Raw genomic sequence first — 11,206 nt, 5'->3', positions numbered from 1 at the left:
GTGACCTTCTCCGCCTCGTGGCGAAAGCACAAAATTCGATCTCCGCCGAAGAAATCCATGGACGAGATCGCTTTCGAGCGACGGCAATGGAGGTGATCCTGACGGGAGTGCGCTTGTATTCGCCCCGAGCTCGAGCACGAACTCTTGATTTGATCGGTTCGAATTAGGAATCGGGAGGTTGGTCGCTCTATCATAGCGCCGACGATTGCTTTGACGGTGGCACACTGTTTGATGACCTGCTGATTTTGATCGGCGATTGCTGATCTGTGTTCATTTTGGGAAATTTAGGGGTTTTGTGGAATTTCAGAGTTGCAGAGAGATGGAGCTGTAGTGGGCGGTTGTTTGAGGTGAGGTGAGGGGAGGGGAGGGAGGAGACAATTTCGATTTTGTGGTTTTGCTTTTTGGAGCGATGCCGTTCCAGATGAAAGTTCTGCCGGTGGACGCGAGAGGAGCGGCCGGGATGGATCAGTCGAAGCCCGTCGCGAAGTCCCGGCTGAAACGTCTCTTCGAGCGGCAGTTGCTGCGGATCTCCGCGCCGGAGAAGCCCGGCGATGGGAGGGAGAGGGAGCGGGCGGACGACGGAGGCGAGGTCGATCCGAGCTCCGTGGGCTTGGACAAGATGGTGCTCAGCTTCATGGAAGAAGGAGTTGGCGAGCGGCCGCCTCGCGGCCGGTGTAACTGCTTCAACAGCATCTACGATGACAGTTCCGATGATGATTTCAGTGGCGGAGACCATCCGCCACCGACCGACGCCGCTGAGTTTATCAAGGTTGGGTTCTTGTTCTTTTTTTCTTGACAAATACGACAAATCTCGATCGAATATCTCTTTCTTCTCCGTGTTTCCAATTTTGATTCTTCGACTAAAATCTGGACGTTTCCCCAGGGTTTGATCCTTTGCGCGAGCAACGCCGAGAGGAATCTCTTGGCCGACTCGTCGAAGATCATGGAGAAAGCGAAGAATTCGAAGGGCAAGGGCGAGTGCCGGAGGATCGTCGTCGAAGGACTGCAATCGATCGGCTACGACGCTGCCATTTGCAAATCCAAGTGGGAAAAAACTTCCTACTACCCTGCCGGTACGATCTACAACAAGCATTACTTCAATTTTTTCTCTCGAGCATGGCCGCAGCTCACGAGTCGATTGACGGCAGGCGAGTACGATTACATCGACGTGGTGGTCGACGGCGGCGAGCGCCTTCTGGTCGACGTCGACTTCCGGTCGGAGTTCGAGATCGCCCGGTCCACCAAGTCGTACCGCGCGGTGCTCCAGCACCTGCCGCCGCTCTTCGTGGGCCGGCCGGACCGACTCCTGCCGATCGTGGCAGTCGTCTCGGAGGCGGCGCGGCAGAGCCTGAAGAAGAAGGGCCTCCACGTGCCTCCCTGGCGGAAGCCCGACTACATGCGGGCCAAGTGGCTCTCCCCCTACACTCGCGCTGCCGCCGTGGGCGGCGGCGCAGGGGAGGACATTACCATCCTCACCACCTCGCCCAAGGCGGCCGGCGACGCCTCGGAACCGATGGCGGAGCCCTGGCAACCGCCGCCTGCGAGGCCGAGAGCGGGAGTTAAGGTCATCGCCGGCTTAACAGCGGTCCTTTGAGAAGCCTTTAATTATTATTTTTTAAAAAATATTTCTTTCTTTTTTAATCCCTTTTTTTTTATCGCGAGTGATATATGACCTCTTATTAAGAGTCTAAATCATCGCTAGCCTTCGTATATATATATGTCTCTACTTTTCCCTTTTTCTAAGGTCATTAAAAAGGGTATTTTATTTTATAAAAATAGTGTCTTATTTTATTTTAATTTATTATAATAGCTATCATCATGATTGTTATAAGCTAAAATGGATAACAAGTAACTTTGGTTACTTTATTTTAAGATGTAGTAGTTATAGGTAAAGATGCTATAGACTATAGTTATATATTGGGTAAATTTAAATCCTAAGATATTAATTGTTAAAAAATATTAAAGTGATTTTAATTATGTTAGAATAATTTTAATTAAATTGATAAATAATATTTTAATATGATAGTATTTTATTTATAATAATATTTCTTTATTTCTTTTGTATATATAGTTTTTTAATGAGATACCCTCAACTTGATGATGATAGAAATAAGAGGCATTGTTTTTAAAAAAATATATCTTCCTTTAGATCTCATTAACTTTTCCTTAATAATTTCGCTACTATAAGAATATTCTCCAAATATTTTGCTATTATTCTAATAAGTGTCCTATTAATTTGATGCATGCTTGGCTCGTGTGGATCATTAATTATATATATCTATAATTAATGAAAAGCGGGTCCCAAAGCATTGACCGTTTGGATGATTTTTTTAATTTACTTTGATGATTGATAGTAAATTTTTGTGAGATTGAATCAGTCGGTTCTAAGAATTAGATATTTAATATTAAAAATAAATCAAGAAAGAAATCTAATTAGGTTTTAATCAACTGATTTTGGCTCATCTATGGGGTTATGAAATCTTAGCTTGGGGATGGATGGATCTAGGGTTGATTATAGTTTTTGACGGGCGATGCTCATCGATGTTGTTTCAAAACTCTAACTTGGCTACTAAATCTAATTCGACTTGAGTTTTCTAAAAGATCCTAGCTCAAGTAGTTAATCGAATCATATGGTTTAAGTTGTGTTTTTTCTCAAGCAATGCTCACCGTTGTCTTTTAAAAATCGAACTAAGGGGAGTAGGGGGAGTAGGTTCGGTGCGACTTAAGTTTCTTAAAACCCCAACCCAAAGCAAGAATGGGATTAGATGGCTTAGTGTAGGTTTAGCCGCTATTATAATGGACATCGAAATGGTGGAACATATGGACACTACTCAAAACGAACAAGCATTATATGATATATTTATTTAAGTTCTAAATTTTTAATAATTTTTAATTTTAAAGTTTAAGGATATTTCTATCTTTTGCAAATTAAAGTTTTAATTGATTTAATTGTTTGAGACATTATCTTTTATTATTGAATCAAATTCTTTTTCAATAAAATCTAGACACAATGGTTTCTCTTCATTTGTCAATTTTTCATATTTTATTTTCTCTACAATTCCTTTCTAAATTTCTACTTATATCATATAGTCGTTACTTGTGCCCCCACAATCTATTGCACAATGTGACATGAGAAAACAGCTCGATTAAAATTAAATTGACTGAAGCCTGAGAGAAAATGATTGTAAATTAAACTAGATAAAAACAATATTTATTTATTTTATCTCAAGCATATAAAAGGAACTCTGTGTTTGATGATCAATGTGTTCACATCAGTTTACAACATAAACAACAACACTACACGATTCTCAGGTGATTAGAGGAATGGAAGCCCATACAACAATCAAAAGGCTTCAAAGTGACTTTTGTTTCAGGTGAAATTATTCAACATGCTGCAGGAATAATTAATTATACAGGAGGCCAAGAAGCATCTATGAACTATGAACAACATGTATGAGACTTTGAGGATTTAAATTAATTTGAATGGCATGATTGGATGAGTCAGTAATGATGGACAGTAGGGTGTGATTTCTTCTGCAAGGAAAGGCAGATATAGAATGAAAAAGGAGACCTGAAGAAGTTTGAGAAACAAATGTAGGACTTAAAAAGTTAGGGACTATACTTGATGAGCCGGAATGGAATGCCCGAACCCGTTTGGTTCCGTCCGCTAATCGCTTGCATGGTAAAAGGGTTTTGAGGGCAGCAAACTCATTTGATACCTGCAAGTTTTGCCATGGTTAAGAAAAAAAGAGAGGAATCTTTCATAGCCTTAAACAAGCCGAGTTTTATGGTCTGTAAGTTTCAAGCTTGTTTTATTTAAAAACTATCGAGTGTATGTGTGTCTGTATATATATGCATGTACCTGATTGCGAATTGCTCCGATCAGCATATCTTGACACCCAGAAGCATGTACATCTTTTAAATTAGGGCAATGGAGAAGCAACTTCTCTGGCAAAGTTGCAGAATGTGTTAGCAATCAAGATGCTATTTCACTACCCGAAAGCTGAATGACAGTAGAATACCTGGATGCAAATTAGTGCACAAGTTCAGATTCAAATCATTGAGCTCTGGACAATTCAAGTACAGGGCCTGAAATAACAAGTTCAAACGGGTATATAACAAGCAAAAAACCAGACTAGTTTTTGCTGGAGTTGATTCTGAAAGATGTCTGAGATTAACTTACATCTACACCGGAGCAGCCCCATAAACTTAGCTTCTTTAGAGTATCATGTTGTATAATAAGTTTTTGGTAGTTCTTCTGTGACTTGGTGGTGGATAGTTCTAGGGGTCTAATCTTGTGGTGGCCATTGCCATCGACAGGGAAGCGCATCGTTTCTCCAGAATTTGGGTACTGGCAACTTGTATCTTCACGTATGCTCATCCCACAGTCGATTAGTTGAAGCAGAGGTAATTGAGTTACCGCAAACTGAAGCCCACCTACAAGGTACTCATACAAAAATTACATATACAGTCAGTATCCAACTAGAATCGACTTGAGATGCTCGTCACAAGGAAGAAAAACAGCAAAGATGATGTGGAAACAGAGGGGAACAAATGCTTACTGCAGGTAATATTAGGGCAGAGAGAAAGTAGGAGTCTAGAGAGAGTCTTAGGGAGCACATTGCATATCATTCGAAGTCCATTGTCAGAGATGCTCGACCTGATAACAAAGACGGGAATAGTAGCAGATGAGCAATTCATGGTATAAAAACCAGTGCAGGAATATATGGAGCTTTAAGGCCTTTCGAATTCGAGTACTTGACTACTGAAGTTGATCCATCTTGAAAAAACTCCTGTTCTTTCTAACTCATCTTAAGCAGATAGGACTTTGGGCTTGGTTCAGTTAACATGAATAAAGAAAAAGTATAATTGGAAGAGTAGAAGCTCAGCTTGTGTACTTCGGTTGGGTTACCTCTTGGGGAAGATCTGGTCGAGGGCATCCCCAATAGGCTCGACCGTTAGGGAGAGGGGAAGTAAACCAATTCCTATAAGTCTTGATAGGGACTTAATACTGATAGTTGCTGGTACCCAATTACTATAAGTATACTCTACTGGGACAGGAAATATAAACGCACAGAGAATAACGTACCCACTTAAATCAAGCAACTCAAGATTTGTGTAACGGGAAGCTATAGAGGTCACAGCATCATCTGTTATTCTTGAACCAAGAACCAAAGATAACATTCGTAGAGACCTGAAAAAACAGAGTTTATGGTGAAGCTACTGGATTTGGGAATCAAGGATATGCAAGGAAAAATACAAACCGTAGTAATGCATATCATCTGATCTATTTATATGAATGTGGTGTTACTCTACATAATGCATGCTATTTTGGAATTAGTAATCTAATCTTATATAATCACATAACCTACCTTAGGTTAGCATTGGTTAGAGCGAGTGCAGATTTATCGCAAAGCCGAATTGATGAGGTATGAACATTTCTTAGAAGAGGACAAGTGCACCCCAGACCTTCCATCATGGTAACAAGATCAGTTGTGTCATTTTCTTGTCGACAAAAATCAAGAGAAAGCTCGGTCAAATTAGGACATTTAAGTGCCTGCCAAGAATCAAAAGAAATGAATCTATGTACAGAAAAGGTGTATAACTACAGCATAAAAAGGGAACTTAAATGCATACCACTTTTGAAATACAATAGAGATCTGACAGCCAAAGTGTTGTCAGGCTTGATGAAGTAATATTCAGAGATCCAACGTTAGTACATCCTTCAATTTTAAGGCTTGAAAGAACCCCTTTCTTAGCAACAAAACGACATAATTCATCCCTGCATTCAAACAAATGTTTATTAAAATTTAGAGAATGGACTGCACCATTCATGTATATTACAAATAGCTAGAACTCCACGAAATTAAATCCACGGAAAAGGTCCACGAGATTAAACAAACTTGAGTATTGCCAGAAATTTATGGAAAAGGTCATTACGCATATGTTTTGCAAGATAATGGAATCAAACAATGAAGACAAGCAAGTGCATAAATTGATTTGTGTATGCATTGTATGAAATGATGAACATATTGAAACTCTGTTTCATGTACTTGGTAATTACAAAGAAGAGTAAAGCCAGATGAAAATGAGTGGTACATCAGTCAGGAATTCTCATCATATTAGTTTGACTATAAGCTAAGTCGAACAGTATCACACTGAGACCTATTATGCAGAAAGAAAAAACGATGTATCAAGAGGAAGTGACAAATAGCTGCAAAATTGAGCAAGTAGTTTGAAATAGAAGTATGGTTGGCAAAAGGAATCAAAATCTTTGCATATCTAGCTGGAATAATTAAATTAGAGACTTTCTCAGTAGTCAGGAGATACCCAGATATCCTGTTCATTGCATTTTCAGCCATGTTCATCTCGAAGGCTTCCAAGTTAGGCAGTGAGTATGCAACACAAGCTAACATTGTTGCATCAACATCACTGCAAAAGAGAAAATGATAATTCCATCAGACAATAATGGAAAGAAGCAAACTGAATTAAGATAAAACTGCTTTTCAACATGACTTTTTTTTGTAGCCAATTGTCCACACTTGCATTTCAAATGGAAAATTAATCCACAAAGAAAAGCACACAGAAAGCCCAAACTACCAAGCTGAAGAATGGTATGTCAACAACTTTAACCAACTATACAACCAAGTAAATAGACCAAGAAAAGAGACACTATTGTCTAATTCAGGTGCCAATGCATACTACCGACTCCTCTAAGTTTTATCATTTGTTTTAGCTTGGAGTATGATGCCCCATTCAGACTGATGGCTTTGGTTCTTCGATAGATCAGATCCTGAAATGAGAGAGACTAACAGGTCGTGTTTCAATTCTAATTTTAAGTAATCATTCTACCTAGAGCTCGGTGATGTAACACTTGTGGAAATCCCAGTTTAAGTGCAATCACTCGTTTACGCTTTCCTAAAAGGACAAAGAACCCTAACCTTTCCATTCGCAGCGTAAGCCTAGACAAGCCGGCGCACTTGTGGAGCAGCGACCCAACAAACCCCATCTGCGATCGAGTCAAAACCCTAAGCCTCAGCTCCTCCGCGGAGCGCCAGACCCTCCGCACGCAACCTCTCCACCGCCGGCACACCGCCGCCGCCCTCATCAGCTCCTTGGGCGGCAATCTCCTCAAGACCTCCACCATGCACGAAACGGGCAAGACCGTTGCCCCTTCCGCCGCCTTCTCGACCATCTCCCCGGAGACGGGATCCTCGTCGAAGGATAGGGCACGGCGGTGGCGGCTACGGATGAGCGGGGCGGAAACCGGGCCGCCGCCATCGGGGCAGGTGTGGCCCTTCTTGGGGAGGCCGCATCGCCCGCAGCTGTAGCTGCCCCGGCGCCGGATCGCCGGGGCGGCGGCGGGATGCAGGAGCACGTCGATCGAAGCGGAAGTGGAGGTGGGATCTGGAGGAGGAGAGTTTAGGGATCTCGAACAAGGAGCGGGAGATTGGCGATCGCACGGCGCCATTTTCGAATCCGTTCGAAGAAAGCGAGGACAGTGTAAACAGTCAGGCCGGCAGGGACTTGTTTATTCCAGCAGCGTGCATCCCCCCTGACACGATCCACCGCACGAATCTTAAAGTTCGATCCGATATGTTTATTCTGATATCAACAGAGAAATGAACGGTCGAGATGAGTTTAAAAGGCCGCGAGTTGGATTTGGAACGTCGGATTAGTAGATTGACTTAGCGCAAATGCTATATAATCTTTTAAAAACTTATAAAAATAATAGTTTTAACATTTTCGCCCATCAACCGATTTTGTCCATATTTTCAAACACTACGCGCGTATAAAAGACCACTAAATATCTTACCGTTACACCTTAATGAAAGAGCTAATTTTAAAGAGCAATTAAGATTGAAGAAACAATCATATTGAAGTAAAAAAGATTATCAATGTTCACCCCGAACGTTCTTCATTGTCAATCCTAAGTGAGATGAGGAAAGTAAACCATAGTATCAAGTGGTTTCTTAGGTCGGATTTAATACAATCATAGTATTTTTATTGTCTGTCATAAGAAGTGCAATGTAGTGCTGATTCAAAATAAGGGATGCGTTGGATTTGGGAGATCACGTAGGTGGAGGTGAGCAAAAATTCAGTTAAACTGAATAAATCGATCAAACCGAACCGAATTAAAAAATTCGGTTCGGTTATTTCGGAAGTTCAATTATTTTTTTTAAAAAAAATCGGTTAATTCAGTTAATTCGATTCGATTTCGATTTTAAATTTTCTTATTCGGTTAAATCGAATTAACCGAATTAATTAAATTTAAAAAATAATTTATAAATTTTAAGTAAATAAATATATAAATCTATAATATATTAGTAAAATTTTTATAATATTTAAAAAAATTCGGTAACCGAATTAACCGATAAAATATCGGTTCGATTTATTCGATTTTTATTGAGAAATTTGATCGGTTCGATTGGTTCGAAAAAAATTAATTTATTCGATTTTTGATTTATTCGATTTGATTTTAATGAATACTCACCCCACATGTAGGTCTTCATGATTCGGTTCTGTAGTTTGGTAGAATTGAATTGTTTATTCTTCCGAACCGAATGTGCTCATGTTAATCTTCCTTTAAACTACTATTATATCCGGTAAAGTTCAATTTTAGTTACATGCTCCCCCTGCCCCCTTCCGCCGCTCCCCCCCTCCCCGCTCCCGCTCAGCAGGGCCCCCCCTGCAGCTGGGGAACCAGTCGCGCCAGAGATTAGCAAGTGTAAGCTTCTGACTTTTGTGGACGTACCTCAGTAGAAACAATCTCTCCGGCGACGTTCCGGCGGAGATAGCGGCGATGCGGATCCTGAACTACCTCAACCTGTCGAGGAACCATCTCGAGGGCCAAATCCCGGTGGCCATCTCCACGATGCAGAGCCTGACGGCGGTGGGCTTCTCCTACAACAACCTCTCCGACGTCGTCCCGAGCACCGGCCAGTTCAGCTACTTCAATGCCACTTCCTACGTCGGCAATCCTGACCTCTGCGGTCCTTACCTCGACCCTGCAAGCCAGAGGCCTCATTATCCTCTGCACGCGCAAAGGGCTCTCTTTCAGCCTTCTTCAAGCTTTTGCTCGTCATCGGCCTTCTCCTCTGTTCCATCGCCTTCGCCATTGCGGCGACGACGTACTCAACAGGGCCCCCTGCCGCCGCCCCCCCCCCCCTCTCCCCCGGGCGCCGCCCCCTCCCGCTCAACAGGGCCCCCCCTGCCGCCGCCCCCTCCCGCTCAACAGGACCCCCCTCCCCCCCCCCCCCCCCCCCCCCCCCCCCCCCCCCCCCCCCCCCCCCCCCCCCCCCCCCCCCCCCCCCCTGTGTCTGTTTTGAGATTGCTATTCTATCCGTTTCAAATATATATTTTTTTGTTATTTGGATGCGTTGCCGCCGCGCCCCCCTCCCCCCTCCCACACAAATAGGAGCAGCCCCCCGGGCGCCGCCGCCGCCGCCGCCGATCTCTGCTCCGGCAGCAAGCTCGAAACTCTAATCGTCCGATTCCAAACTCGCTCGGCCTCTGCGAATCCTTGAGGCGAATCCGAATGGGAGAGAACTACTTCAACGGGACCCTTGTCAATCCTACAGTGAAACTGGTTCATATTGAAGTAAAAAAGATTATAATGTTCACCCGAACGTTCTTCATTGTTAATCCTACAGTGAGATGAGGAAAGTAAACTACAGTATCAAGTGGTCTCTTAGGTCGGATTTAATACAATCTTACTCATATCCAATCCAAATACCTGATTAATATATATATAAACTCACTAATATTTTTTATTTCATTTCACCGATGTAAGATCTTCGATTGTTATATGTTAATTATAAAAATAATAATACATACATGTATAATAAATATTTATTTATATTTTCAATTGGAATGAGCTATTTTAATTTTTTGAACTTGAGTTCAATATATTAACTTAAAAATTATCGGTTTACAGTAGACGGGAGTCCAGTGCAACCCAGCTTTAGCTACACATGACCAATTAAATAAAAAATAAAAAATAAATTTGATCTTTTCCTTCTATTTCTTATCTTTTAATCCTAATATATGACTAAATTAATTAAGAATAACTTACAAATGTTTAATCTATTTTTGTTGATATGATGTTAATTATAATATATTTTCATTAAATGATAAGATGAATATCTGATCTTCTAATGAGTATGAGGATGAAAGTTAAACACTCATAGAGATAAGGATGAAAATAAAGATAAATATAATAAATAAAGATGGGACGAACGATATGAAATTCGATTCAAACTCAACTCATTATCATATCCATACTCAAAGAGATCTTGATCTCTTTCGATTATCAAATATCCAAAAGATATATATATATTATATATATATATATATAATAAAAAACTACTTTAATAATGATAAATTACTTTTAAAAAAGACAATTAATCGCTATGGAAGGATATTGCCTCAACTTTGTTTTGAAGCATGAAAATCATTGGTTACTATCGGACAAATTTGCTAAAGTGGACAATTATGGTAAAACACATTATAATGAACTTGAGACCCAAATTAAACACATACATATATAGCTAATCTGTCCATTAAATTTTCAAAGTGAATTAACACGTGGCATGATTCGTTAGGCCATCGCCGAGAGAGTTACGTTTAGAGCGAGAGCGCAGAGTCGTCGTCCTCATCGAGCGTAGAGGTGTAGGTGAAATACAGAGCCCAAATGAGGCCGAACACTCCCAGCAAGATCCACGCCAGCAAGTTGTTGCTGATCCCCAGGCTCAACCCTGTTCCTTCGGTGCTCAGTCGCTCGTCCACCAGCGCCAGCGCCGGGCCCGTCGTCGCCGTCGACGCTACTGCCATCGCCAGCGCAGACGCCACCGCCCCGGCGACCCGCGGCGAAGGCTTCGCCTGCGTCGAGCACCGCACTACTGTTCCGCCCTTGCAGTTGCAGGCCAGTCGGGGCAAACCTGCACGGTTCAAATTTCGTGGAGCAGTACAGTACGTACCGAGCACCGACGGAGAGACGATGACAGCCGGCCGCCCAGGGAGGGTGGCGCCGGCGAAGGTTGAGGCGGCGCTGACGGTGGCCATGGGCGGAGGTTGCAACAGCAGTGAGGATGTGGAAGGTTGTTGTGGTGCGTTAATGAGGGTTTGAGGAGATGAAGCATCTGCCCTTGCACCACTCAAAATTATTGAAGGATATTTACAAGATAATCTTATCATAAAATAGCCA

General features: G+C 42.1%; 3 protein-coding genes across 3 annotated transcripts; 1 reads left to right on the top strand and 2 right to left on the bottom strand.

The window, feature by feature from the left end:
• LOC141831890 (uncharacterized) lies at window positions 1–1,771 on the top strand. The gene is made up of 3 exons (XM_074719306.1): window positions 1–769; window positions 884–1,073; window positions 1,149–1,771. The coding sequence occupies exons 1-3, from the start codon at window positions 410–412 to the stop codon at window positions 1,592–1,594; spliced, it is 996 nt and encodes a 331-aa protein (XP_074575407.1). The 5' UTR covers window positions 1–409; the 3' UTR covers window positions 1,595–1,771.
• A 1,730-nt stretch (window positions 1,772–3,501) lies between these two features.
• LOC141832560 (F-box/LRR-repeat protein 17-like) lies at window positions 3,502–7,471 on the bottom strand. The gene is made up of 11 exons (XM_074720050.1): window positions 6,942–7,471; window positions 6,331–6,432; window positions 5,638–5,782; window positions 5,373–5,557; window positions 5,090–5,194; window positions 4,563–4,660; window positions 4,184–4,437; window positions 4,023–4,089; window positions 3,863–3,948; window positions 3,618–3,719; window positions 3,502–3,534 (listed from the first exon to the last, which is right to left on the bottom strand). The coding sequence occupies exons 1-11, from the start codon at window positions 7,469–7,471 to the stop codon at window positions 3,502–3,504; spliced, it is 1,707 nt and encodes a 568-aa protein (XP_074576151.1).
• A 3,021-nt stretch (window positions 7,472–10,492) lies between these two features.
• Window positions 10,493–11,131, bottom strand: LOC141832102 (photosystem II reaction center W protein, chloroplastic-like). The gene has a single exon (XM_074719584.1). It carries the CDS (start codon window positions 11,062–11,064, stop codon window positions 10,627–10,629), a length of 438 nt encoding a protein of 145 aa, XP_074575685.1. The 5' UTR covers window positions 11,065–11,131; the 3' UTR covers window positions 10,493–10,626.
• Window positions 11,132–11,206: the final 75 nt, after the last annotated feature.

This window comes from Curcuma longa, chromosome 7, assembly GCF_044706935.1.
Source record: "Curcuma longa cultivar G26 ecotype Majalengka, Jawa Barat chromosome 7, ITB_CL_G26_1.1, whole genome shotgun sequence".
NCBI lineage: Eukaryota > Viridiplantae > Streptophyta > Magnoliopsida > Zingiberales > Zingiberaceae > Curcuma > Curcuma longa.
This window is presented reverse-complemented; position numbering and strand designations above follow the sequence as displayed.

Excerpts from the sequence above, each read along its gene's own strand:
- LOC141831890 (XM_074719306.1), top strand. The coding sequence starts at position 410 with ATGCCGTTCCAGATGAAAGTTCTGCCGGTGGACGCGAGAGGAGCGGCC. Across the intron at positions 770-883 it reads ACGCCGCTGAGTTTATCAAG|GGTTTGATCCTTTGCGCGAG; the intron begins GTTGGGTTCTTG and ends ACGTTTCCCCAG. Across the intron at positions 1,074-1,148 it reads AACTTCCTACTACCCTGCCG|GCGAGTACGATTACATCGAC; the intron begins GTACGATCTACA and ends GATTGACGGCAG.
- LOC141832560 (XM_074720050.1), bottom strand. The coding sequence starts at position 7,471 with ATGGCGCCGTGCGATCGCCAATCTCCCGCTCCTTGTTCGAGATCCCTA. Across the intron at positions 5,558-5,637 it reads TCTATTGTATTTCAAAAGTG|GCACTTAAATGTCCTAATTT; the intron begins GTATGCATTTAA and ends GATTCTTGGCAG. Across the intron at positions 3,535-3,617 it reads ATTCCGGCTCATCAAGTATA|AAGAAATCACACCCTACTGT; the intron begins GTCCCTAACTTT and ends CTTTCCTTGCAG.
- LOC141832102 (XM_074719584.1), bottom strand. The coding sequence starts at position 11,064 with ATGGCCACCGTCAGCGCCGCCTCAACCTTCGCCGGCGCCACCCTCCCT.